The following is a 27,302-nucleotide window of genomic DNA, read 5'->3' on the forward strand; positions in this document are numbered from 1 at the left end:
TGGATCAGACGGAAGGGAGCCCATCTTATTTTTATTTATTACATATTTATACTGCCCAACAGCCACTACAGAGAAGGCCGTTGAGGTTCTTTGTGACGACAGTCTGCTCGTCTTGGAATGACGAGCGGGGCCTCCTCTGACCATCGTAAATGTCGTCTGGGTGTATATAATTTTCAACTCCCACCAACCACAGGAAGCCAAAGCAGCAGGAAGGCTTTAGCCCCCTCTTGCTGTTCACCTCTGCAACCCCCTTGCAGCTGCTTTTCTGAAACTGTCTCCAAACATGAATGTTTCATCACCAGCAATCGCAGCTGAAAGAACTCCGCTGAAGTCTGAATCCTGGCAAGGTGAAGGCTCTAGATAGGGTAGTGATCAAAATAACCCGTGCTTCCAGGGGCAGCGTTGGATCAATGAACATCCCAGGCTACGTGCCTGCTCCTTCAAGGGACCCCATCTAGAGAGCCAATGTGGTGTAGAATCGTAGAGTTGGAAGGGGCCTCTAAGGCCATCGAGTCCAACCCCCTGCTCAATGCAGGAATCCCCCTTAAAGCCTCCCTGACAGATGGTTGTCCAGCTGCCTCTTGAAGGCCTCTAGTGTGGGAGAGCCCACCACCTCCCCAGGTCACTGGTTCCATTGTAGTACCGCTCTAACAGCCAGGAAGTCACTGTTGTGACAGTGACTTCCCCCAGTTAAGTTATTATCATATTTATATCCCGACTTTCCCCCCCGACAAGGAACCCAAGGCGGAGTACATAATCCTCCTCCTCTCCATGTTATCCTCACAACAACAACCCTTTGAGGGAGGCTGGGCTGAGGGTCCGTGACCAGCCCAAAGTCACCCAGTGGGTTTCCATCACCGAGTGGGGACTAGAACCCAGATCTCCCGACTCCCAGTCCAACACTCTAGCCACTACGCCACACTTGCTTTTACATAACAGACACCCTCCCATTTGTGGATTTATCATCCCTTTCCTCCTGGCCTTTCCACTTGCGGCAACACGCCCACTGTGACGCTGGTTCAAGGGGCACCAAACAGCTTCAACCATCTAAAAGTTTATTGCGACTGGATGCCTTTCCCAGAAGGCAAGTCACCCAATGTCCTAGGTTAATACAGTCTCAGGAAACAATTACAAAATCGCATCAAGATGGTTTAGTACCACTCTGGGAATATACAAGAGAAGTCTGTGGCCAGAGAGACACTAGGTGAGAGGACAGCGCCCCCTGGTGACAGGGAAAGGAAATACATCCCCACGGTTCGGTTGGGGCCATGGAGGGTGCAAAGAAATGGGGTTCAGTTGCCCAATATCTTGAGGGGCACAGTATTATGTCCTCTGGAAAGCGAGTCCTCCTCAGTGTTTACTCTTCACAGCTCCAGTTTTGGTCCAAGGTCACAGACGCTGATCCCCGACCTTCACTCTGCAAACGCAGTTGAATAGTGAAATCAGCACATGCTCTGACGCCGCTCACCGCCGATAACGGTAGCGCTTGAAGTGGAACCAGAGCTGAAAGATGCCGTTGGCGAACTGGCACCGAAAGCCGTGGCGGTGGGAGTACTCCCACTCGCGGTTGACGATCTTGAAGGCGATGTCCTCGTAAGGCGGCCCGGCGTGGAAGCGCAGAGTGGCAAAGTCCTTGTTGTCGGGGCAGGCCTCCAAGAAGTACTCGGGCGTGGAGCGCTTGTCAATCAGGTCCGGGTAGAAGATGTTGAACTTGTAGCCCTGCACGATCTTGGGCGGCGGGTTGTCAAAGTCGTAGTGGGTCTGGTTGTATTTGTTCCACTCGAAGCCTGTGTGGACCCGGTTGAAGAAACGGGGCTTGCGGGGGCGGTACTTGTCAGCCCAGAGGTAGGCCTTGCCGGTCAGGGGCATCTCCACACTGAACTGGGCCTCGTCGGCCCCCATGCCCTCCTTGGCGCGGCGGAAGAAAATGTCTTCAGCGCTTTCGCTGGCATCACCTGCGGCGAAGAGGGAAGAACAGAATCAGGTGGGCCTTCTTGGGCAACGCTGGCCAAAGAAGGCCTAAAAACACTGCTGGTTTTTTTATTTTATTATTATTATTATTATTATTATTATTATTATTATTATTAGAATCATAGCATAGCAGAGTTGGAAGGGGCCTACAAGGCCATCGAGTCCAACCCCCTACTCAATGCAGGAATCCACCCTAAAGCATCCCTGACAGATGGTTGTCCAGCTGCCTCTTGAAGGCCTCTACTGTGGGAGAGCCCACAACCTCACCAGGCAACTGATTCCATTGTCGTACTGCTCTAACAGTCAGGAAGTTTTTCCTGATGTCCAGCTGGAATCTGGCTTCCTTTAACTTGAGCCCGTTATTCCGTGTCCTGCACTCTGAGAGGATCGAGAAGAGATCCTGGCCCTCCTCTGTGTGACAACCTTTTAAGTATTTGAAGAGTGCTCTCATGTCTCCCCTCAATCTTCTCTTCTCCAGGCTAAACATGCCCAGTTGTTTCAGTCTCTCTTCATAGGGCTTTGTTTCCAGACCCCTGATCATCCTGGTTGCCCTCTTCTGAACACGCTCCAGCTTGTCTGCGTCCTTCTTGAATTGTGGAGCCCAGAACTGGACGCAATACTCTAGATGAGGCCTAACCAGGGCCGAATAGAGAGGAACCAGGACCTCACGTGATTTGGAAGCTATACATCTATCAATGCAGCCCAAAATAGCATTTGCCTTTCTTGCAGCCATATCACACTGTTGGCTCATATTCAGCTTGCAATCCACCTCTCAGCGGCCTTCGATACCATCGACCATGGTATCCTTCTGGATAGGTTGTCTGAACTGGGAGTTGGAGGTACTGCGTTGCAGTGGTTCCGCTCCTACTTGGATGGCCGATTCCAGAAGGTGGTGCTGGGGGATTATTGCTCTGTGCCGTGGCACCTAAGTCATGGGGTTCCACAGGGCTCTATTTTATCCCCTATGCTGTTTAACATATACATGAAGCCGCTGTGGGAAGGTTATGCGGAGATGTGGACTGAGGTGTCATCAATATGCGGATGATACCCAGCTCTACATTTCCTTTTCATCAAACCCAGGTGAGGCAGTGGCTGTTCTGAACCAGTGCCTGGGCACGGTAATGGACTGGATGAGGGCTAATAAACTGAAACTCAATCCAGACAAGACGGAGGTACTGTTAGCGGGTGGTTCTTCTGTCCGGCGAGGTGATGTTTGCCCTGTCCTGGATGGGGTTGCACTCCCCCTAAAGGATCGGGTCCGTAGTTTGGGGGTGCTCTTGGATCCAGAACTGTCACTTGAGGCACAGGTGAACTCAGTGGCAAAGAGCACCTTTTATCAGCTCAGGTTGATATACCAGCTGCGCCCTTATCTGGACAGAGATAGCTTAGCTACAGTTATCCATGCTCTGATAACCTCTCGTTTGGATTACTGCAATGCGTTATACGTGGGGCTGGCTTTGAAAACGGTCCGGAAACTTCAACTGGTGCAAAACAGGGCAGCACGCTTACTAACAGGGATTGGCCGGCGAGACCACATTACGCCAGTCCTTTTCCAGCTTCACTGGCTGCCAGTCCAGGTCCGGGCCCGATTCAAAGTGCTGGTATTAACATTTAAAGCCCTAAACGGCTTGGGGCCAGGTTATCTGAAGGAACGCCTCCCTCCGTATGTACCTGCCTGGACCCTAAGGTCATCCTCAGGGGTCCTTCTCCATGAGCCCCTGCCAAAGGAAGTGAGGCAGGTGGCTACCAGGAGGAGGGCCTTCTCTGCTGTGGCACCCCGGCTGTGGAATGAGCTCCCTAAGGAGGTTCGCTTGGCACTTACATTATATGCTTTTAGACGCCAGGTGAAGACCTTTTTATTCTCCCAACATTTTAACAATCTATAAATTTTAAATAACATGGTTTTAAATTTGTAATTTTGCATTGCTGCTGTTTTTATCTGGTTGAGCTTTTATATTGTATTTTATATTATGGTTTTATACTGTTGTTTTATACTTTGAATGGTTTTAATTTTTGTGAACCGCCCAGAGAGCTCCGGCTATTGGGCGGTATAGAAATGTAATAAATAAATAAATAAATAAATAAAATAATTGGGAACCACTGCTTTAAGGGGTTCACCAGACAAGTGTTTTATCACATGCTCACTACCGCCCACTCATGGTTTTTTGCACATCCATTAGACATCACCGTCCGCCTCCCGCTCCTTCTTGCCTTCTTTCCGTCACAAAATAGACCCCCCAAAATCCGACTTTTTTTTTTTTTTTGTAAACGGAATGTGCCGCCATTTCCTGCTGTGTGCGGGAAAAGCGGTGCAATGGAAATGACCCCTGAATGGCCACGTGGTCTTTGTTTACTTCCTCTTTCTTCCCTGGGAAGAAAGAAGAAATATTGAGCAACAAAGCAGGGGCGGAGAAGCAATGGTAGGGAACCGTGATTCCCCCCGACCCACCCCTGTCTGATGGCACTCTAAGAGCCAGAAGAAGAAGCTTATACTGAATCCTAAAATGAATGGGGAGCCAATGAAGAGATTTCAAAAGTGGAGTAACATGATCAAAGTGACGGGCCAGGAAAGTGACCTTAGTGGCAGAATGATGAATAGAAAACAAAAAACTAATACAACATAAAGGAAGAGATTACAATAAACAAGACAAGAAAGGATCAAAGCGTGAACAAGAGTCTTGGCGGGAAAGAGATAAGACAGATTCTGGCAATATCGTAGAGGAACAAAGGGCAAAACAGCTGCAGCCTCAATATGAGGAAGAAAAGGAGGAGAGGAATTGAAAATGAAGCACAGACCACGTGCTTCCTCAACCAAAGAGTAATGGAAAATTATTAACAGTAATGGAAGAACTAGGGAGGAAAAACAAGCAATTCTGTCTTTGCCGTATTAAGTTTCAGACGCCGACGATGACGCATCGGAGCTGAGATATCAAAGAGGCATGCCGTAATGCAATCTTGGCCATCAGAAGAAAGTTCTGGGGATGAAAGATTTAATTGCATATCATCAGCATGCAAACGATATTGGAATGAGGTTACTCAAGGCCAGCATAGAGAGAGAAAACAACGAAGGGCCCGAAACTGAACCCGCTGTGGAACCCCAACTAAAATGGGAAAGGAAGATGGAGTGCGGTCATTAGCCCACACATCAAATGACCAACCCAACAGGTAAGAAGCAAACCAGTTAAAAACGGAGTCGGAGAACCCAAGGTCAGGAAAGGAATCCCTTCAAAAGATTCTGTCAAAGGCCGCAGAAAGATCGAGAAGAACAGAACCCTTTGGACTTAGCGGTAAGGAGATCATTAGTAACTTTCGTAAGAGTTGTCTCAGGGGAATGCAAGGGACGGAATCCAGATTGAAAAGGGTCCAAACGGCCCATTCCGGGACTTTTAAAGGAAAAGGCAACGAAGGAGCAGGACGGTAATTAGAAAGAGAAAGCACATAAAGAGGTTTTTTGAACATGGAAGAATCTATAACGTGCTTAAGAGCAGAGAGAAACAAGCCAGAAGACAAGGGCAGATTAATAATATGAAGTAAAGACGGAAGGATAACAGGAGTAACATTGAGTAAAAGACAAGAAGTAATAATAGGATCAAGAAAACAAGTAGACAATACTCTGGACAATTCATCTGACGAGACCAGAGAGAAGTTAGAAAAAGTAGCAGAAACGGCATTTGAAGAGCTGGTAACGGAAGAGGGGAAAAGGCAGCAAGGCCGGAATGAATAGTTTCAATTTTAGTATTAAAGAAAATAGCAAAGTCATTAGTGAGGAGAGAGGAAGAGAGGGTGGGACAGGCTTTAAAAGAGAATTAAAAGTAGCAAAAAGACACGGAGGACACTTAGCATTCACCTGAACTAACAGTGAGTAGTAGCATGTGAAGAGAGTCATTTTTAAAATCATTACAATGTGTATTTGTAATATTATCAATATTTACATGAGAATAAAACAAAATATTCAATTTTGGAAACATACAATAGCACAGTCTTATAAACTATCCTGCTACGCCATGTGGAAACAAAGCCCTATGAAGAGAGACTGAAAGAACTGGGCATGTTTAGCCTGGAGAAGAGAAGATTGAGGGGAGACATGATAGCACTCTTCAAAGACTTGAAAGGTTGTCACACAGAGGAGGGCCAGGATCTCTTCTCGATCCTCCCAGAGTGCAGGACACGGAATAACAGGCTCAAGTTAAAGGAAGCCAGATTCCAGCTGGACATCAGGAAAAATTTCCTGACTGTTAGAGCGGTATGACAATGGAACCAATGACCTAGGGAGGTTGTCGGCTCTCCTGCACTAGAGGCCTTCAAGAGGCAGGTGGACAACCATCTGTCAGGAAAGCTTTAGGGTGGATTCCTGCATTGAGCAGGGGGTTGGACTCGATGGCCTTATAGGCCCCTTCCAACCCTACTATTCTATGATTCTATGTGTGTTCTATTATTTGAAAGTTCCTTAAAGGACAGATATAGCAAAATGCTTAAATTATCCCCAAAGAGTAACGCTGTACTACATCTCGGACTCTATCATTCCAACAGGTAACAAAAAGCTCCATTTCTCTATGAATTAGTTGGCTTGCTGCTTCTCCCACCCTCAAATAGCCAAAATCCTCATACATCATTCATCAATGGATGGAGGATTTTCCCTATCTGTAATTTATTGACATGCATGCAAATGTCACTAAATGTACTATCATTTTGTTATCTTCTGCCAAAAACATACCTTTAACCAGTCAAATAAGATAATACTGGATCCAAAGGAAGTTTGCATCCAGATAGGTTTTTAATTTCAGATTTTATGGAAACCCATAAAGCAAAAAGCCTTATTCACTGAGGTTAACGCCATGGTTTAAGGTGTCTTCTGAACACGGCCTGGCTTTCTGGCTTAACCACCGTGGTTAAAGCAGTGGTTTAAGGTGTCTTCTGAACACGGCCTGGCTTTCTGGCTTAACCACCATGGTTCAAGCCGTAGTTTAAGGTGTCTTCTGAACACGGCCTGGCTTTCTGGCTTAACCACTGTGGTTAAAGCCATGGTTTACTGTGTCTTCTGAACAAGGCCTGGCTTTCTGGCTTAACCACCGTGGTTAAAGCCGTGGTTTAAGGTGTCTTCTGAACACGGCCTGGCTTTCTGGCTTAACCACCGTGGTTAAAGCCATGGTTTACTGTGTCTTCTGAACACGGCCTGGCTTTCTGGCTTAACCACTGTGGTTAAAGCCATGGTTTACGGTGTCTTCTGAACAAGGCCTGGCTTTCTGGCTTAACCACCGTGGTTAAAGCCATGGTTTAAGGTGTCTTCTGAATGGGCCCTTTGTTTGAAAAAATTATAAACCACACCTTCATCCCCAAAAGGATTTCAGGGCAGCGTACATAAAACATTCTAAAAATCACGCAATGCAACCAACTAAAATGTAAACTTTCTTTTTAACTGAGAGGCATAAAACTATTTCAACTGGCTAAAAGGCTGCCCCTGTGACACTGATCACTTACTTCAACACAAATTTGACAGAGTCTAAAAAAAAAGGTGTCCAGTATTTGAAAACAGCCACTGATTTGCAGCTGGCAACTTAAATACCCAAACCCTTGACGGTTTTGATATCTGAACAGAGAGGTTTGCTACACAGAGTTTTGATGGCACTATATGGATCATTGCCACACTTAAATCCAGCTTAAACCCACAACTTGCCTACCTGTGACCTGGAGTTGCTGTCGGGAGAGCATCAGGCGCTGCAGGTCCTCGTCGGCCTCCACCACGTGGGCGTCGAAGGGCAGCTCGTGGGAGGTCAGCAGCCGGGGGCTGTACTTGCCGGCGTCGTAGTCGTCCAGGCTTTGCTGAATGAGGTCCTCCTCCATCAGCACGGCCTCTCCATCTCCCTCGGCTTTGGCCTCGGACTCCGGCTCAGCCCCAGACTCCACAGAAGAGGGACCAGGCTGCACCGAAGCACTCTCCTCCAGCTCCAGCCTGCTGAAAAAAACCGAATGAAATTTAATAGGGATGAATGCCAAGTTCTACACCTAGGAAAAAGAAACCGAATGCACAGTTACGAGATGGGGGATACTTGGCTCAGCAATACTACAAACGAGAAGGATCTTGGAATTGTTGTAGATCAATTGTTGTAGATCACAAAGGCAAATGCTATTTTGGGCTGCATTACTAGAAGTATAGCTTCCAAATCGCATGAGGTACTGGTTCCTCTCTATTTGGCCCTCATCTAGAGTATTGCATCCAGTTCTGGGCTCCACAAGTCAAGAAGGATGCAGACAAGCTGGAGCATGTCCAGAGGAGGGCAACCAGGATGATTAGGGGTCTGGAAACAAAGCCCTATGAAGAGAGACTGAAAGAACTGGGCATGTTGAGCCTGGAGAGGAGAAGATTGAGGGGAGACATGATAGCACTCTTCAAATGCTTAAAAGATTGTAACACAGAGGAGGGCCAGGATCTCTTCTCGATCCTCCCAGAGTGCAGGACACGGAATAACGGGCTCAAGTTAAAGGAAGCCAGATTCCAGGAGGACATCAGGAAAAACGTCCTGACTGTTAGAGCAGGACGACAATGGAATCAGTTACCTAGGGAGGTTGTGGGCTCTCCCACACTAGAGGCCTTCAAGAGGCAGCTGGACAACCATCTGTCAGGGATGCTTTAGGGTGGATTCCTGCATTGAGCAGGGGGTTGGACTCGATGGCCTTGTAGGCCCCTTCCAACTCTGCTATTCTATGATTCTATGACAAGACTTTGTTTCCAGAACCCTGAGCATCCTGGTTGCCATCATTTGATCCCAGGCCTCATTTGATAAGGATGAAGAAGACTGTACATGGCCAGAACTGTACTGTAAGTTAACCAGATGGGAACATTTTGAAAGGTAGCAGAGGAAAGGGAGAATGTCTTTTAGCAATTGATCTTCATTTATTCATGTTGTAGAAGTAAGAGACAGTTTAGATATGAAGATATACGGGGGCTTTTCTATGGTATGAATCTGTATGGATTTCTTTCACTAGTGTGTGTACACATATGATTTACCAATTCTGGAACTATAATGGTTGACTTGTGATATAGTTTTACATGTCAAGGTATTTGTATAACTTTATTTATTTATTTTATTTTATTTAAAACATTTGTATCCCGCTCTATATCACTCCGATCTCAGGGTGGCGTACAAATAAAAATCTTACCATATAAAACAATAAATATACACAGCCAAAAACAAATTAAGCCATGTATCAAGTTAAAACCAACTTATAATTTAAAAGCAATTTAAACAGTTAAAACAATGTACAAACTTGGTGAATTTAACCATTAAAGGCTTTGTTAAAAAGACATGTTTTCACTCGGCGCTGGAATAAAAACTTTTGTATTTATTTATTTATTATTTATTAATTACATTTCTATACCGCCCAATAGCCGGAGCTCTCTGGCCGGTTCACAAAAATTAAAAACATTCAAAGTATAAAACAACAGTATAAAACCATAATATAAAATACAATATAAAAGCTCAACCATAAAAACAGCTGCAATGCAAAATTACAAATGTAAAACACCAAGTTAAAATTTATTTATAGACTGTTAAAATGCTGGGAGAATAAAAAGGTCTTCACCTGGCGTCTAAAAGCATATAATGTAGGTGCCAAGCGAACCTCCTTAGGGAGCTCATTCCACAGACGGGGTGCCACAGCAGAGAAGGCCCTGCTCCTGGTAGTCACCTGCCTCACTTCCTTTGGCAGGGGCTCGCGGAGAAGGACCCCTGAGGATGATCTTAGGGTCCGGGCAGGTACATACGGGAGGAGGCGTTCCTTCAGATAGCCTGGCCCCAAGCCGTTTAGGGCTTTAAATGTTAGTGCCAGCACTTTGAATCGGGCCTGGACCTGGACCTTATCCATTGTTTTGGGAATTATCCCCCTCCTGGTTGGCTTCCTTTGAGTGCCGTGACTGACCCATGTCAGCGTCAGGCATGATTCATCAACCCTAGACGCAAAGGGTGACGTCAGCCGTTTAGGGCTTTGAATGTTAATACCAGCACTTTGAATCGGGCCCGGACCCAGACTGGCAGCCAATGAAGCTGGAAAAGGACCGGCGTGATGTGGTCTCACTGGCCAGTCCCTGTTAGTAAGCGTGCTGCCCTGTTTTGTACCAGCTGAAGTTTCCGGACCGTTTTCAAAGACAGCCCCACGTATAACGCATTGCAGTAATCCAAACGAGAGGTTATCAGAGCATGGATATTTAAAGAATAATAAGTTGTTAAAAATACATACGCTATAATTTTTTTTAAAAAAAAAAACAAGTGCTAGAAGAGCTGATGTAGCCCTACTGGCTAGGAGACCGAGTTATGAATCAGGAAGTCCCTGGTTCGAATCTTGCTTTGGCCATGAATCGACTGCGCCTAAGACCCCCCCCCCCCTGCAATATGAGGGATAACACTGACATCGTACAAAGGGTTGCGTATGATTAAGGAAAAGGCATTGAGATGCCTTTGCTTCCACCCAGCCTACCTGCTGCTGCCGCCGACACCTGGGGACAGAGGCTCCTTCCTGATGATGGGGAAAAGGGGTTCACTCTCCACCCCTTGCTCCTGCTTCAGCTTGTACAACTTCTGGCGTAGAACATCCTGGTGCCGCTCCCTCAGCCTGTGACCCGCGGGAGAGAGGCGACTGGAGCGTCAGTCTCATCGGAACCAGCTCCTACCAAGCTACAGCGCGGCTGGGGGGGGGAGGGAGGGGGGGCTGTCACCAAAGGGGAACGGGGGTGCCAAGCCAAGCACTCCTTCCTCCTCATCCACTGTTTAGCCTGACCCCTACGTGGCAGGGCGTTGCCATTTTATTGTTGTACTATGTACAGCGCCATGTACATTGATGGTGCTAAACAAATAAATCAGAAGAACCTCAGAAGGGCCCTGATGCTGGATCAGACCAAGGGTCCATCTAGTCCAGCACTCTGTTCACACAGCGGCCAACCAGCCATCGGCCAGGGATGAACAAGCAGGACATGGTACAATCCTCCTCCTCCTCCCCCCTCTCCTCCTCCTCCCCCTCCCCCCTCCTCCACCCCCCTCTCCTCCTCATCCTCATCCTCCTCGTCCTCCTCCCCCCTCTTCCTCCTCTTCCTCCTCCCCCTTTCCTCCTCATCCTCGTCCTCCTCCCCCCTCCTGCTCCTCCTCCCCCCTCTCCTCCTCATCCTCATCCTCCTCGTCCTCCTCCCCCCTCTTCCTCCTCTTCCTCCTCCCCTCTCCTCCTCATCCTCGTCCTCCTCCCCCCTCTTCCTCCTCTTCCTCCTCCCCCCTCTCCTCCTCCTCCTCCTCCTCCCCCCTCTTCCTCCTCCCCTCTCCTCCTCCTCCTCCTCCCCCTCTCCTCCTCCTCCTCGTCCTCCTCCCCCTCTCCTCCTCCTCCACGTCCCCCCTCTTCCTCCTCTTCCTCATCCTCCTCGTCCTCCTCCCCCCTCTTCCTCCTCCCCCTCTCCTCCTCATCCTCGTCCTCCTCCCCCCTCTTCCTCCTCTTCCACCTCCCCCTCTCCTCCTCCCCCTCTCCTCCTCCCCCTCTCCTCCTCCTCCTCCTCCTCCCCTCTTCCCCCTCTCCTCCTCCCCCCTCTCCTCCTCATCCTCCTCCTCCTCCTCCCCTCTCTTCCTCCTCTTCCTCCTTCCCCTCTCCTCCTCATCCTCCTCATCCTCCCCCCCTCCTCCTCCCCCCTCCTCCTCCCCCCCTCTCCTCCTCCTCCTCCTCCCCTCTTCCTCCTCTCCCTCCTCCCCCTCTCCTCCTCCTCCTCCTCCTCCCCCTCTTCCTCCTCTTCCTCCTTCCCCTCTCCTCCTCATCCTCATCCTCCTCGTCCTCCTCCCTCTCCTCCTCCCCCGTATCCTCCCCCTCCTCCTCCTCCTCCTCCTCCTCCCCCCTCTTCCTCCTCTTCCTCCTTCCCCTCTCCTCCTCCTCCTCATCCTCCTCGTCCTCCTCCCCCCTCCCCCCCTCTACTCCTTCTCCTTCTCCTTAAGAACACCAGAAGCGCCCTGATGCTGGATCAGACTAAGGGTCCATCTAGTCCAGCACTCTGTTCACACAGTGGCCAACCAGCCATCGACCAGGGATGAACAAGCAGGACATGGTGCAACAGCACCCTCCCGCCCATGTTCCCCAGCAACTGGGGCACACAGGCTTACTGCCTCGAATACTGGAGCTAGCAGCCACGGATAGCCTTCGCCTCCAGGAATTGATCCAACCCCCTTCTGAAGCCATCCAGATGGGTGGCCATCACTACATCTTGTGGCAGTGAGTTCCATCATTTAACTCTGCGCTGTGTGAAGAAGTCCTTCCTTTTCTTTGTCCTGGATCCCCCGCCCCTCAGCTTCATGGGATGACCCCCTTGGCTTCTAGCATTTTGAGAGAGGGATCTCCTAAGGGCGACGTGCCGCCGCTGCTGCTTGAAGAACTGCCTTACTGCCTAGTTAGCACAACTGCCTTGAAAACGGGGCTCTGCCGTTTCCGTCACTTCGTGTTATCCCTGTTTCTAATTTCATCTCCCGCCTCCCCACGTTTCGTAACCATAGGCATGGCCCCGTTTTAGGACAAAAACCAAAGAGAAGAATTCTCCGGTGAACCGGCCACATCTTCACGGACCTTCCTCCATGCAACAATTCGTTGTTGTTTTTAAAAGAGTTGATTTCATTGTGCCACTTCCTGATGTCGCAGACGCATCAGACCTCAGGGCACCAGGTAGGGGAAGGGCGCTCTATTCAATGACGCAGGAACCTCCGCCAAATCACTCACCTGGCCCGGGCCATGTAGGCTTTGAGCTGCTGGAGCAAGCTCTCCCAGTAGCCAATATCAAGGTTGGGGCCTCCGGCAAGGATCTTGCCCTCAATCCCCTGGTAGATCACTTGCAGTTGGTTGTACGTCTTCCCCTTGAAGACGGACTGCACGTCAGAACTCACGGAAGCATTCACCCCCTCACGACGCTCACCTGTAAGGCGCGGGCGGAGAGGGAAAGGCTGTCAGCGAACACCGATTGGCCCTTCCAGGGGAGGGGTGCAGGATGCTAGGGCTGGGGTCCAAATTCAGCCCTCTGGGGTTCCCCAGGAGGCCAGCCCCCCCTTCCCCCACCCCGTAGCCCCCAATCATGGCGGCTTCCCAGCTTTTGTATGGTTTGGTTCCTACCCACTCACTGCGCTCTACATCTAAGGTCCTCCTCCGAGTGCCTACTCCAAGGGAAGCTTGGAGGATGGCAACAAGGGAGAGGGCCTTTTCAGTGGTGGCCCCCCAATTGTGGAATGATCTCCCCAACGAGGCTCGCCTGGTGCCAACATTGTTATCTTTTCGGCGCCAGGTTAAGACCTTTCTCTTCTCCCAGTTAACATCATGTGCTGAGTTTGTTTGTTTCTAACTGTCGTGTTTCTCAGAACGCTCTTACTTTCGATGGGAGGCAAATGACGAGGCTTGCTAAGTAATCCACAAAGCTTTTATTAAGCAATAAACGTCTCTTCTACCTGAATAGAGGCGAACCTCTTGGAAATGTCCCCCTAGGCAAAACTAGCAAACTAAGCAAGACAATTGTCCGTTCAAAAAGAATACGAAGCTACTTCTCAAACGCCCATAACTTCAGATCGCCTGGTGCGGTGGCAGGTTCTGGCATAATCTCTCAGACTTTCTCACACCTTCCTTTCACACCGTGCGTTTGAGCTTCCAGCGGACCCTAGCATCAGCTAGTTTGTCAAGACGTTCACCTCCAGAAGAAACCTCACTTCCCACTGACTGTGTAGGATTTGGCCTTGAGGAGATAAGCTCTGGAGAGGGCTGACTCCCAGCTGGGGAATCGCCCGTGAGAGCTTCCTCCCCCACTGGTCCAGGCTGGCTGGTGTCTGGCGCCGCCTCCTCTATTTCCGAATCTGAGTCTGATTGATTACTTGAAACACCTTCTCCCAAAACAGGGGCAGTAGGGTTAGACATGACACTAACTGACCCCAGAATAGCTGTTTTTACAAGGATACTGTCGTTTTTATGTGCTTTCTATGTTTTTAAGTTTTGTATATTTGTTTTTAATGTTTACTGTTTTTGATTATTGTAAACTGCCCAGATAGCTTTGGCTATGGGGCGGTATATAAATGCAAATAATAATAATAATAATAATAATAATAATAATAAGAAGAAGAAGAAGAAGAAGAAGAAGAAGAAGAAGAAGAAGAAGAAGAAGAAGAAGAAGAAGAAGTAGTAGTAGTAGTAGTAGTTCCTGGCAGTGAAAGCTTTGAACTCAAATAGGCTGATGTTTTGAGCATTCTGCCTTTGCTCCTTTGCCCACCATTGGAACGTGGCCCCCAAAAGCTTTTGCCCGACATGGAATGCGGCCCTTGGGCTGAAAGAGGTTCCCCACTCCTGCTCACAAGTCGGGGCCGATCCCACGAGCGCCCCGAGCCTGAAAGCTGGTGGCTGCCAGTGCGGCCTTCAGCCCTTCAGCTAACGGGCCACGTGTGCGCTGAGACCCCGGAGACTTCGAGGCAGAGGGCGAAGAGCAACAGCAGCTTCACGGATCAATGGGGCGGCCAGGCCCCTCCCAGTCAACACCACCATCCCTTTAAATATCAAAGGATCATAGAACAGTAGAGTTTGAAGGGGCCTCTAAGGCCATCCAGTCCAACCCCCTGCTCCATGCAGGAATCCGGACAGACTCTGGACAGAAGTTGCCAATCAGCAAATGGACGGACGGACAAAGAGCCCGTTGACCTTTTCTTCTTGCTCTCCTGCCACCTACCTGGCCCTTTCCCAGAAGCCTCGAGTTTCCGGAGCTTGGCTATTTCATCTTCGGTGATGATGGTCATGTCTCTCCAGAAGTCCACATTTTTCCCTTGCTCCAGCTCCATGTAAACCTGAAATGAAGGATCCGGGAAGTGGGTGGGATGTCACGGGAAGAGGGCAACAGCTGGAGCTGCAAACATTCCAAGCCAAACTTCAGTATTCAGTTTTGAGCCAAGAAAATAGGACTTTTGTGAGCCGCTCAAATGAGCCTCGTGTGGCAAAGAGCAGTAAAGCAGCAGTTTCTGCAGTTGAAACTCTCCCCACGGCCTGAGTTCGATCCCAGCGGAAGCTGGTTTCAGGCAGCCGGCTCGGGTCGACTCAGCTTTCCATCCTCCCGAGGTCGGTAAAATGAGTACCCAGTTAGCTGGGGGAAAGGGAATCACGGCCGGGGAAGGCAACGGCAAACCACCCCGCTATAAGGCCTGCCAAGAAAACGTCAGCAAAAGCTGGTGTCCCTCCAAGAGTCAGTAATGACTCAGGGCTTGCACGAGAGGAGCCGCTCAAGCTTCCAGACAGGCTTCGGTGGGGGAGCAGAGGATGCAGAGGGGAAGAGCGGACGGGAAACGTCCCTTCTGTAAACTTTCTGAAGTTAAGTTATCTCAAGAACCAAGCCCTTGTTTCTGGATTGACTTATTGACAACGTTAGTGAGACACACCCGCCTGGTTCCCAGCTCCTCACGGTTACACGCCAGGAGCCAGGCAACCCATGACACCCAGCTACACATGTAAAGGAAAGCAGGTAGACTGTGCTGGGTAAGGGGCACATGGGTGATGTAGTATGGGAAGGGGATTTTTTAAACTGATTTTTATGGCATATTAAAAGTTAAGAGACAAAGGGCCTTGGGAGGACAGCATGGTGGAGCCTGGCGCCAGAACACCGGACCTTATCTGTCGAACGGCCTTGAGCGATCACCTAGACCGAGAGAGGCGGGAAACCAGGCACAAGAACAAAACCTGAGAAGGGAGGGGGGAAGAGCCAAGGAGGAGTATAAGGGAGGCCTTCCCTAATTCCGGGGTGTCTGTTGCTGGCAAGGAGGAGCGTAAGATCATGAGGTGTGGGCCCGGCCCGGCGTGAGTATAGGCACCGTTAAGTTTTATTGTTTTAAACCGTTACTGGGTTTTGATGCTATGCATGCGTTTATAATATTGCATTAGCTATTCTCCCCATGTATCAACCCTACCCTTCGTCTGAATAAAGTCTTATACCTCACTTGGTGAACTTTTAGCGTCTTGGTCTGTGGTCTGTGCTAGATCCAGTGACAGCAGGCCAGCGAACGCTGCCCTTACCTTTACAACACGTTCCGCGGTCTCGGGATCATCCCAAGACTGCGGAAAAACCGTGATTAAAGGGTAGGGCGATATCCCGGGCCAAGGGAGGGATCATCCTTCTCTGCTCCTGGGATGCCCTGTGCATCATGTGGACGCAGAGGGACGATCCCGGAGCAATCAACAGGATATCCCCCCATCTAGCAATGCTCTGTTCTCCGGGGCTCCTTTAAACGGCAGACACAGCTGAACCAAAGAAATCCCTCCCTCTGTCCCTGGTATGTGTGCAAAGGCAGCTGGGGCGGGGGGGGGGGTATTGTCTGTTTCCTCACAGCCCACAGGAAAGCCAGGACTTACTTCTGAGTAGAAGATTGAGGGGCGACATGATAGCCCTCTTCAAATAAACCTTAAAAGGTTGTCACACAGAGGAGGGCCAGGGTCTCTTCTCGATCCTCCCAGAGTGCAGGACATGGAATAACGGGCTCAAGTGACAGGAAGCCAGATTCCGTCTGGACATCAGGAAAAACTTCCTGACTGTTAGAGCAGTACGACAATGGAATCAGTTACCTAGGGAGGTTGTGGGCTCTCCCACACTAGAGGCATTCAAGAGGCAACTGGACAACCATCTGTCAGGGATGCTTTAGGGTGGATTCCTGCATTGAGCAGGGGTTGGACTCGATGGCCTTGTAGGCCCCTTCCAACTCTACTATTCTATGATTCTACTTGAAATGTTGTTCCACAGAGGAGGGCCAGGATCTCTTCTCGATCCTCCCAGAGTGCAGGAAACAGAACAACGGGCTCAAGTTACAGGAAGTCAGATTCTGGCTGGACATCAGGAAAAACTTCCTGACTGTTAGAGCAGTATGACAATGGAACCAGTGACCTAGGGAGGTTGTGGGCTCTCCCACACTAGAGGCCTTCAAGAGGCAGCTGGACAACCCTCTGTCAGGGATGCTTTAGGGTGGATTCCTGCATTGAGCAGGGGGTTGGACTAGATGGCCTTGTAGGCCCCTTCCAACTGTACCATTCTATGATTCTATATCTCCAGATATAGGCAAAGCATGAGAGGAAGAGATGCTACCTGAATGTCCTCCAGGAGATCCTCCATGTCCGAGACTGTGAGTCCATTCAGGAACGTGTACGGTTCGTGCATCTCCACAGCTAGGTCATCGTCCTCAGCGCTGATGTACTTTGCTAGGAGGTCGATGGGCTTGGCTCGCCCGTCTCGGATCCGGATTTTGGAGCTGCCGGGAAAAGAGGATGTGGGGGAAGGGTTCAGATTGAAGGAGGCGCTTCCACGCAGCGTCTCCAGAAATGGAGGCGGAGCCAGAGGGTGAAGTGGGGATCCAGCTTAGCCGCAGAGCCCCTGATCAACCCGCAGGTTCAATCCTCGGCACCTAGAGTTAAACGATTACATAGAAGGTGATGGGAAAGACATTTCTCGAGCAGAGGCCCTGAGGAGCCACCACAAGTGAGGCCTCCTTCAAGAAGGCCATCTTTTACCATCTTCGGTTGGTTCGCCAACTACGGCCTCTCCTGGTCAGGGATAGCTTGACCACGGTGGTACAGGCATTGGTAACCTCAAGGCTGGATTACTGCAATGCGCTCTGTGTGGGGCTGCCCTTGACGCTGCTCCGGAAGCTGGAGCTAGTGCAGAACGCTGCAGCTCGGCTGTTGTCTGGAGCTGCCCCTTTCCAGCATGGAACTCCTCTGCTGAGGGAACTGCACTGGCTGCCTATTCGCTACCGGGCCAGGTTGAAGGTTCTTGTACTGGTGCACAAAGCCCTAAACAACTTGGGACCAGGATACCTGAGAGAGCGCCTTCTTCCTTACCAACCTGCCCGGTCACTGAGGTCATCCGAGGGCCTGCTCCTGCTGGTTCCACCTAGAACCATCCTCCGATTGGAATCCACCAGGGGAAGAGCCTTCAGCGTGGTGGCCCCCCTCCTGTGGAACTCCCTGCCTCTGGAGGTCAGGCAGGCGCCAACCTTGTACTCCTTTCGGCGCCTCCTGAAAACATCTTTATTCCAAGAAGCCTTTCTTTAACATGCAGCCTTGGATTTCTGTTTTTGCTTCTTTTTAAATTTTGTTTTAACTGTTTTATTCTGTTTTTATTTTCATTTTACCTTGTACACCGCTCCGAAATTTTTCAATGGGGAGCAGTATATAAATATTATTATTATTATTATTATCATTTATTTATATAGCACCATCAGTACATGGTGCTGAACAGAGTAAAACAGTAAATAGCAAGACCCTCCGCATAGGCTTACATTCTAATAAAATCATAATGAAACAATAAGGAGGGGAAGAGAATGCACCAAACAGGCACAGGGTAGGGTAAAACTAACAGTAGAAATAATTTATTCAAAATAAATAAGTAAATAAATAAATAAGGCGCCTCCCTCCCTCTGCTGTGGAGGGAGATGTGGAAAGGGAGACATCAATGCATTCCGTTAAGCATTTTGTGGTTAAGCAGCATGGTTTAGCGTGCTGTCTGAACGGGACCAATTTGAAAAGGCAGGATACGCAAGGAAAAAGGAATGGGGAGGGAAGAGAGGAAGACGTAAATCCGCCAGCAGTGGCCCTCTCGTCTCCTTCAGCGCCACCTGAATCCCGGCCTTGGGATTTCCCTCCCCTTTGGACTCTGACCCCAGTTCCCCCAAGAACGGATGGGCCTGCCAGCCTGGCTCCTGCCTACCGCAGCTTGGCTTGATGCAAGTGGAAGTTGTCCTCTTGCTCCTCCCACGTCTTGAAATGCTCCGCCTCTTTCTCCCGCTGCAGCATCTCCAGCTCCTGCTCCCGCATGGCCTTCTCCCGCTCCCGCTCCAAGCGCAGCTGCTTCACCTGGGGGAACACGAGAGGGGCGGCAGGGTCACACGAGAAGCACGGAGCGGAGGGAGACGGCCCCCATCGCCGCAGAAGCTCAGAACCTGAGCCGACTTTGGGTTGCCCCCACGGGACAAATTCAGCTCACTGATGAGATAGGGAAGCAAGACCCACCGGCTGTACTATTTGTGGATTGCATTTCTACACCGCCCAATAGCCGAAGCTCTCTGGGCGGTTCACAAAACATATGCGGGCAGGAGAGTGCCACGACACAGGCTCGTGACAACAGGCCTGTCCGCGGACACTCCCTGCTCAAGCTAAGCGCCACCACTTTATGAGCCTGAGGTGAGGGACGTGGAGGAACCCAAAAGGGCAGGTTCCCTTGGTTCGCTGAGTGGCGGTCAAAGACGCTCAAGACACAATTCCTCTCACCTTGGAAAAGTTTTATTACGAGCAGCCTGCAGTGCTGCAAGGTGGCAAACCCTAGAGCAGCCTTCCTCATCCTGGGGCGCACCAGATGTGTTGGACTACAACTCCCAGAATGCCCCAGCCAGTTGGCTGGGGCATTCTGGGAGATGCAGTCCAACACATCTGGAGCGCCCCAGGTTGAGGAAGACTGCCCTAGAGGATCTGAAGGACTGCCCACTAGTTGCAGGCAAAGCTAAGATACTTATAGGGTAACATCCTCAGAAGAAACAACAGCACTTCCTCATAGAATCATAGAATAGCAGAGTTGGAAGGGGCCTATAAGGTCATCGAGTCCAACCCCCTGCTCAATGCAGGAATCCACCCTAAAGCATCCTTGACAGATGGTTGTCCAGTTGCCTCTTGAAGGTCTCTAGTGTGGGAGAGCCCACAACCTCCCTACGTCACTGGTTCCATTGTCGTACTGCTCTAACAGTCAGGAAGTTTTTCCTGATGTCCAGCTGGAATCTGGCTCCCTTCAACTTGAACCCGTTATTCCGTGTCCTGCACTCTGGGAGGATCGAGAAGAGATCCTGGCCCTCCTCTGTGTGACAACCTTTTAAGTATTTGAAGAGTGCTAGCATGTCTCCCCTCAATCTTCTCTTCTCCAGGCTAAACATGCCCAGTTCTTTCAGTCTCTCTTCATAGGGCTTTGTTTCCAGACCCCTGATCATCCTGGTTGCCCTCCTCTGAACCCCCTCCAGCTTGTCTGCATCCTTCTTGAAGTGTGGAGCCCAGAACTGGACGCAATACTCTAGATGAGGCCTAACCAGGGCTGAATAGAGAGGAACCAGTACCTCATGCGATTTGAAAGCTATACTTTTATTAATGCAGCCCAAAATAGCATTTGCCTTTCTAGCAGCCATATCGCACTGTTGGATTATATTCAGCTTGTGATCTACAACCATTCCAAGATCCTTCTCGTTTGTAGTATTGCTGAGCCAAGTATCCCCCATCTTGTAACTGTGCATTTGGTTTCTATTTCCTAGATGTAGAACTTGGCATTTATCTCTATTAAATCTCATTCTGTTGTTTTCAGCCCAGCACTCCAACCTATCAAGGTCACTTTGAAGTTTGTTTCTGTCTTCCAGGGTATTCGCTATCCCACCCAATTTTGTGTCATCTGCAAATTTGATAAGCGTTCCCTGCACCTCCTCATCCGAATCATTAATATGTCGTCCTTCTCCGCAAGCCCCTGCCAAAGGAAGTGACGCAGGTGGCTACCAGGAGGAGGGCCTTCTCTGCTGTGGCACCCCGGCTGTGGAATGAGCTCCCTAAGGAGGTTCGCGTGGCACCTACATTATATGCTTTTAGATGCCAGGTGAAGACCTTTATATACTCCCAGCATTTTAACAGTCTATAAATAATTTTTAACTTGGTGTTTTAAATTTGTAATTCTGCATTGCTGCTGTTTTTATCTGGTTGAGATTTTATATTGTATTTTATATTATGGTTTTATACTATTGTTTTATACTTTGAATGTTTTTAACTTTTGTGAACCGCCCAGAGGGCTCCGGCTATTGGGCGGTATAGAAATGTAATAAATAAATAAATAATAATAAATAAATAATAAAAATGTTGAAGAGCACCGGGCCCAGGACTGAGCCCTGCGGTACCCCACTGAGATGTCTCCCATCATACCGCTTAAAACAACTGGCCCTAAGACTAAAACAGCCACACACACCCAGGACAGAAGGCCTCCATCCCCCTCTTCTTTTCCACTCTTACCTTCTGCAACTCCAGGCGGTTTTCCTCTTGGATCCGTTTGTTACGGTCTTTCAGTTCTTTCTCCTCCAAGTGACCAATCCCCTTTTTTTCCAGAGCCTAAAAGCAAGCAACAGCCCGCCAAAATAACAATAAAGTGAGACTTAGAGCCACGTAACACACATCTCTCCAGAAAGACTTCCATCAAATGCATCTCCATGGATTTTTTTTAATCGCCCCTCTCCAAAAAAAACCCCACCCGTCACGGGACTGCAACCCAACTAAAAAAATAAATTAAATCCAATAGATGAGTTTTACTATAATGTCCACTCAGAAGTAAGTCTCATTACGCTCAATGGGGCTTACTCCCAAGTAAGCGGCTGAAGGATTGCAGCCTTACTCAAGTGGCAGCCGGACAACCATCTGTCAGGTATGCTTTAAGGTGGATTCCTACATTGAGCGGGGGGTTGGACTCGATGGCCTTAGAGGCCCCTTCCACAGAATCACAGAACAGTAGAGTTGGAAAAGGGCCTCTAAGGCCATCCAGTCCAACCCCCTGCTCAATGCAGGAATCCACCTTAAAGCATCCCTGACAGGTGGTTGTCCAACTCCCATTGTCCTATATAGCACGTTAGCTGGGGATGGCGAAAGTTATGTTCCAACCCATCTGCAGGGTGCCAGGTTTGGGAACGCTGGGATCTAACCACTAAACCTGCGAGAGCGCCTTCCCCCTTACCAACCTGCCTGGTCACTGTGGTCATCCGAGGGCCTGCTCCTGGTGGTTCCACCTAGAACCATCCTCCGATTGGAATCCACCAGGGGAAGAGCCTTCAGCGTGGTGGCCCCCCTCCTGTGGAACTCCCTGCCTCTGGAGGTCAGGCAGGCGCCAACCTTGTACTCCTTTCGGCGCCCCCTGAAAACATCTTTATTCCAAGAAGCCTTTCTTTAACATGCAGCCTTGGATTACTGTTTTTGCTTCTTTTAAAATTTTGTTTTAACTGTTTTTATTCTGTTTTTATTTTCATTTTACCTTGTGCACCGCTCCGAAATTTTTCAATGGGGAGCGGTATAAACATGATGCCATGTTTCTCGCCTGCCCAAGGGCCTCTACTTCCCTTGCTCAGCTCCGTCCATTTTCTTCCGCTGCCCCTTACGCCTGGAACGCTCTTCCAGAACATTTGAGAACTACAAGTTCAACCGCAGCTTTTAAAGCTCAGCTAAAAACTTTTCTTTTTCCTAAAGCTTTTAAAACTTGATGCTGTGCAGACTTTATACTGTTAGTTTTACCCTACCCTGTGCCTGCTTACCCTACCCTGTGCCTGTTTGCATTCTCTTCCCCTCCTTATTGTTTTACTAGGATTTTATTAGATTGTAAGCCTATGCGGCAGAGTCTTGCTATTTACTGTTTTACTCTGTACAGCACCATGTACATTGATGGTGCTATATAAATAAATAATAATAATAATAATAATATAAATATTCTAAATAAACAAACAAACAAACAAATAAATAAATAAAATAATAAACCACATTAGTTACCTTGGATTGCCAACAGTGGCCCCGTTCAGACAACCCGCTAAACCAGGCTGCTGAACCACAAAATGGTTAATGGAATGTATTAAAGTCAATGCTTCCCCTGAACCATTTTGTGGCAAAGCAGCCTGGTTTAGCGGGTTGTCTGAACGGGGCCAGTGGTTCTAGACTCACCTTGCTCCAGATGAAAGTGGTTCTAGACTCACCTTGCTCCAGATGAAAGTGGTTCTTGACTCACCTTGCTCCAGATGAAAGTGGTTCTAGACTCACCTTGCTCCAGATGAAAGTGGTTCTAGACTCACCTTGCTCCAGATGAAAGTGGTTCTAGACTCACCTTGCTCCAGATGAAAGCACCCAGCAGGTTGTTGTCTCCAAATGGATTGTCGGTGTTGGTGTAACCCATATACTCTTCCCCCCATCCCATCTTCTCACGCTTCTTCCGTTCCTTGGCCTCCTTCTTGGCCAGGCGACGGGCCCGCTTCTCCTCCGGGGTCTCCAGGGCCTTCATCATCTCCCGCTGCTGTTTTTTGTCGTCTTTCAGCTTCAGACGTTCCTGGAGGCTTAGCTGCTCACCCACATCCTCCCTGGAGCTCTGGGAACGGGATGGTGAAGGTGAGGACACCGAGGACACGGAAGACCTGGATTCGGAACGCTTCCGGTTCCGCTTCCCCCTCCTCTCGCTGCTGCGGCCTCGTTTTTCTAGAGAAGAATCTGAACACGGGGAACAGTCCCGGGAGCGCGAGGAGTGTTTCTTGTGCCTTCTGCGGTAGTGCTCCCCACTTTTCTCTCTCTTTTTCTTCCATCTCCGGCTGTCTTCTTCCGAACTGGAAAAAGAAAAGGATTTTAGCTTACAATCCCATCAATCGGCCTGAGAAAAGGCGCTCAAGAGCTGAGCCAAACATTTATTGATTGATTGATTACATTTTTATACCGCCCACTAGCCGAAGCTCTCTGGGCGGTTCACAAAAACTAAAACCATCATAAAACAACCGACAGGTTAAAAGCACAAATCCAAAATACAGTAGAAAAAGCACAACCAGGATAAAAACCACGCAGCAAAATTGATATAAGGTTAAAATACAGAGTTAAAACAATGTAATTTAAATTTAAGTTAAAATTAAGTGTTAAAATACTGAGTGAATAAAAAGGTCTTCAGCTGGCGACGAAAGCAGTACAATGTAGGTGCCAGGCGGACCTCTCTGGGGAGCTCATTCCACAACCGGGGTGCCACAGCGGAGAAAGCCCTCCTTCTAGTAGCCACCTGCCTCACTTCCTTTGGCAGGGGCTCACAGAGAAGGGCCCCTGTAGATGATCTTAAGGTCCGGGCAGGTACATACAGGAGGAGGCGTTGGATGAGAGGTTTATATTTTGAATGGTTTTAATTTTTGTGAACCGCCCAGAGAGTTCCGGCTATTGGGAGGTTTAGAAATGCAATAAATAAATAATAAATAAATAAATAAATCCTATTGAAAACTCTTGAACACTCTCCATTTACCACAGCAAAGCGTTCCCCCAAGATGACAAAAGACCTCGCATCTCCAGCATGTGTTTTCTGCTACTCATCTGGAAACCGTTTCAAATTTATAGGGTGACCCTATGAAAAGGAGGAGAGGGCTCCTGTATCTTTAACAATGGCATAGAAAAGGGAATTTCAGCAGTTGTCATTTGTATATATGGGGAACCTAGTTAAATTCCCTCTTCATCACAGCAGTTCAAGCTGCAGGAGCTATACTAAAGTGACCAGATTCAAAAGAGGGCAGCTTTAACGGTTGTGATGAAGAGGGAATTTCACCAGGTTCTCCATATATACAAATGACACCTGCTGAAATTCCCTTTTCTATGCAACTGTTAAAGATACAGGAGCCCTGTCCTCCTTTCCATAGGGTCACCCTACATCTACTCCATGAAACAAGGCCAGCAACTTAAGATGAACAGTGCTGTGGATCGTCATTAATGTGCCCTCCTCTGCCCTTCAGTTTCCTCCAGGGCACACGACACTAGGGTGACCACATGGAAAGGAGGACAGGGCTCCTGTATCTTTAACAGTTGCATAGAAAAGGGAATTTCAGCAGGTGTCATTTGTATATACGGGGAACCTGGTGAAATTCCCCTGTCCTCCTTTTCATATGGTCAGCCTAACTAAACCATGCTGCTTAACCTAGGATGACCATATGAAAAGGAGGGCAGGGCTCCTGCAGCTTTAACTGTTGTGATGAAGTGGGAATTTCACCAGGTTCTCCATATATACAAATGGCACCTGCTGAAATATCCTTTTTAATGCAACTGTTAAAGATACAGGAGCCCTGCCCTCCTTTTCATAGGGTCACCCTAATAAATACTTGAAATATATTCCCACTCCCTTGTGAGTCTCTCTCTCTCTCTCTCCATTGCTTTAAATGCCCTCTGCGTATGCTTAGAGGCACTCTTACTCCCCAACAATTACTACTTAAAACTTGCTCCAGGGTTTGTCCAAAGCTAACAGAGCAAACAGGGCCTTGAGGGTCGTTACACCCCCCCCCCATTTTAGCCCACCTCCTCCCCTATGAAGTCCCCTCCTATGGGGGGGGGAGAGAACCCACCCACAGGGGGAGCCTCTCTATGGCAACTCTATGGTCCTGGGCCACTCTATGGTCCCGCGTCCCGCCCCGTCTCCTCCCGGCCATCCTTTCCCCCATACCTCCCTTCCCGCTCCCTTCTCCTCCTCCGATTCGCTCTCTCCTCGGATCCGGACCGGCTTCTCCTCCGACACCGTTCCCTGGACCGAGACCTGGAGCCCATGGTCGCGCTAGGCCTGCCCCCTTCGCGACTTCCGGCTTCTCTGAGGAGAGGTCCTTCCTTAACCGCGTCGCGCATTACGGCTGCCCTTCGCGGAGCCTGATTGAGTCTTCCCCCCCTCCACCCCCGCCACGCCTAACTCCGAAGAACGACAATCTCTCTTTCTCTCTAAGGATCAAAGCGGAATATTTACAAAAAGGGAGAAATTAGTAAAAATAAAATTAAAAAAATCAGGCACCGTATTAGACTGCTCACTCCTTGCTAAGCTGACCCAAGCCAGCCTCAGCTCCCCTCCCACAACCTGTCTGCGCTGCCAGACGTCCCCACACCTACCATATAGATAATGGCAGGCTATGGCTTGACCATGATTTCCTCCCCACAGACGCAATACTCTAGATGAGGCCTAACCAGGGCTGAATAGAGAGGAACCAGTACCTCATGCGATTTGAAAGCTATACTTTTATTAATGCAGCCCAAAATAGCATTTGCCTTTCTAGCAGCCATATCGCACTGTTGGATTATATTCAGCTTGTGATCTACAACCATTCCAAGATCTTTCTCGTTTGTAGTATTGCTGAGCCAAGTATCCCCCATCTTGTAACTGTGCATTTGTTTTCTATTTCCTAAATGTAGAACTTAGCATTTAACCCTATTAAATTTCATTCTGTTGTTTTCAGCCCAGCACTCCAGCCTATCAAGATCCCTTTGTGTTTGGCTTGGGCGGGGTGTCTCGCAGGGCATTTGTGCAGCTGGAAAATTTGCTTTAAAAAAAAAAACTCTGGGAGAAGTCTTCTCTGTAAGGCTGGGTGGCTTTACAGAGTTTACTAGGAGACCTGGTGATGGTTTGAGTGCACTTTCTTGCCACCTGGTGGTGAAAGGAAAAGACGATTTATCATGGTCCGTATTGGCAGCCTTGGTTTAAAGCTGAGCTGGTTTTCTACTTTACTTTGCAAGGCAAACTATGTGGCTTTCACCAAAGAGATAGGAATGGGAGAGAATTTTGTTCAGTTTGCATTTTGATGAGAACGTACCATCTGCTCATGTATTGTAGATCTTGCTTGCAACCTGATCCTAAGCAAGTTTACCCAGAGGTTTAGCCCACCGTGTTCCATGAAAGTTGTTTCCTACAAAGAGTGTTTAGGATTGCAGCTAGCCATGGAATCCAATCCTAAGCGTGTTTACTTGAAAGTAATGCCTATTACATTTAATGGAGCTTACTCCTATAATGGATTCAATATTAACTATTTGCAGATCTAATTTCATTCTTTCTGCTGGCTGTTAGACAAGCCTTTGCCAAAAGAGTGACAGGCTCCTTGATTTGAGCCTGGAAAGCCCTCTGACTGAGCCCCCGTCTATACAACCACAGGATTGCTCCTCATTAAATATAAACCCGAATTTTTGTTGATTCGAATCTAGGTAAAGAGCGTCACACTGCAGCAGCAACAGCGATATATCTCCTGATTTTTTTTGTAGTGCAGTTATTCATGCGCACATACGCATATACGATGCTACGGAGGAGAGACAACGGAAGCTATAATTCATATAACAGATTATATTCACAGATTCATATAACATTCAAACCAGGAGCGGGGCGGGGAAGGAACGAGGCAGCAGAATCAGAGAACTCAAACTAAAAACGGCATGAATGAACGAGGCACCCAATAGGTGGGAAATTGGCCAATCGTGTTGTCCTACCCTCAAAGCTCTGTTCACATGTCAAAATGTGATTTACCCCCCCCCCCCCAAAGACACATAACCATAACGTGGTGCAAACTCGGACATGATCCAAAAGTCGCGGTAAATCGCAAATGCAAATATGTGCATTATCGCGTTAAAATCCCGGCGCTTCGGAGAATGGATGGCTGCATCACGTGTCCTGAAACGCAAATATGTGCATTTAGGTCGGGGTAAACAAGCCATATAGACAAGCCCTGAAACCCTGGAGAGCGATAGTTCGTGTTGATAATACTGAGCTAAACGGACCAAGAGGCTGAGTTAGTGTAAGGCAG

The 27,302-nt window shown here is 48.8% G+C and overlaps 1 protein-coding gene across 1 annotated transcript; it reads right to left on the reverse strand.

Moving 5' to 3' along the window:
* Nucleotides 1-1,375: 1,375 nt before the first annotated feature.
* Nucleotides 1,376-25,317, reverse strand: CACTIN (cactin, spliceosome C complex subunit). The gene is made up of 10 exons (XM_063147209.1): nt 25,196-25,317; nt 22,853-23,342; nt 21,010-21,105; nt 18,689-18,834; nt 17,069-17,231; nt 14,678-14,792; nt 12,703-12,895; nt 10,444-10,578; nt 7,650-7,921; nt 1,376-1,955 (listed from the first exon to the last, which is right to left on the reverse strand). Exons 1-10 carry the CDS (start codon nt 25,294-25,296, stop codon nt 1,465-1,467), a joined length of 2,202 nt encoding a protein of 733 aa, XP_063003279.1. The 5' UTR covers nt 25,297-25,317; the 3' UTR covers nt 1,376-1,464.
* Between the last annotated feature and the right edge of the window lie 1,985 nt (nt 25,318-27,302).

Source organism: Elgaria multicarinata, chromosome 23 (assembly GCF_023053635.1).
Source record: "Elgaria multicarinata webbii isolate HBS135686 ecotype San Diego chromosome 23, rElgMul1.1.pri, whole genome shotgun sequence".
NCBI classification, from domain to species: Eukaryota; Metazoa; Chordata; class Lepidosauria; order Squamata; family Anguidae; genus Elgaria; species Elgaria multicarinata.

Bases quoted from the DNA above. Each gene is read 5' to 3' on its own strand.
- CACTIN (XM_063147209.1), bottom strand. From the start codon at position 25,296: ATGGGCTCCAGGTCTCGGTCCAGGGAACGGTGTCGGAGGAGAAGCCGG. The intron at 17,232-18,688 runs GTAGGCAGGAGC...TTTTCCCGGCAG, and splicing joins TTGCATCAAGCCAAGCTGCG to CTCCAAAATCCGGATCCGAG. The intron at 1,956-7,649 runs GTAGGCAAGTTG...TCTTCGCCGCAG, and splicing joins ACAGCAACTCCAGGTCACAG to GTGATGCCAGCGAAAGCGCT.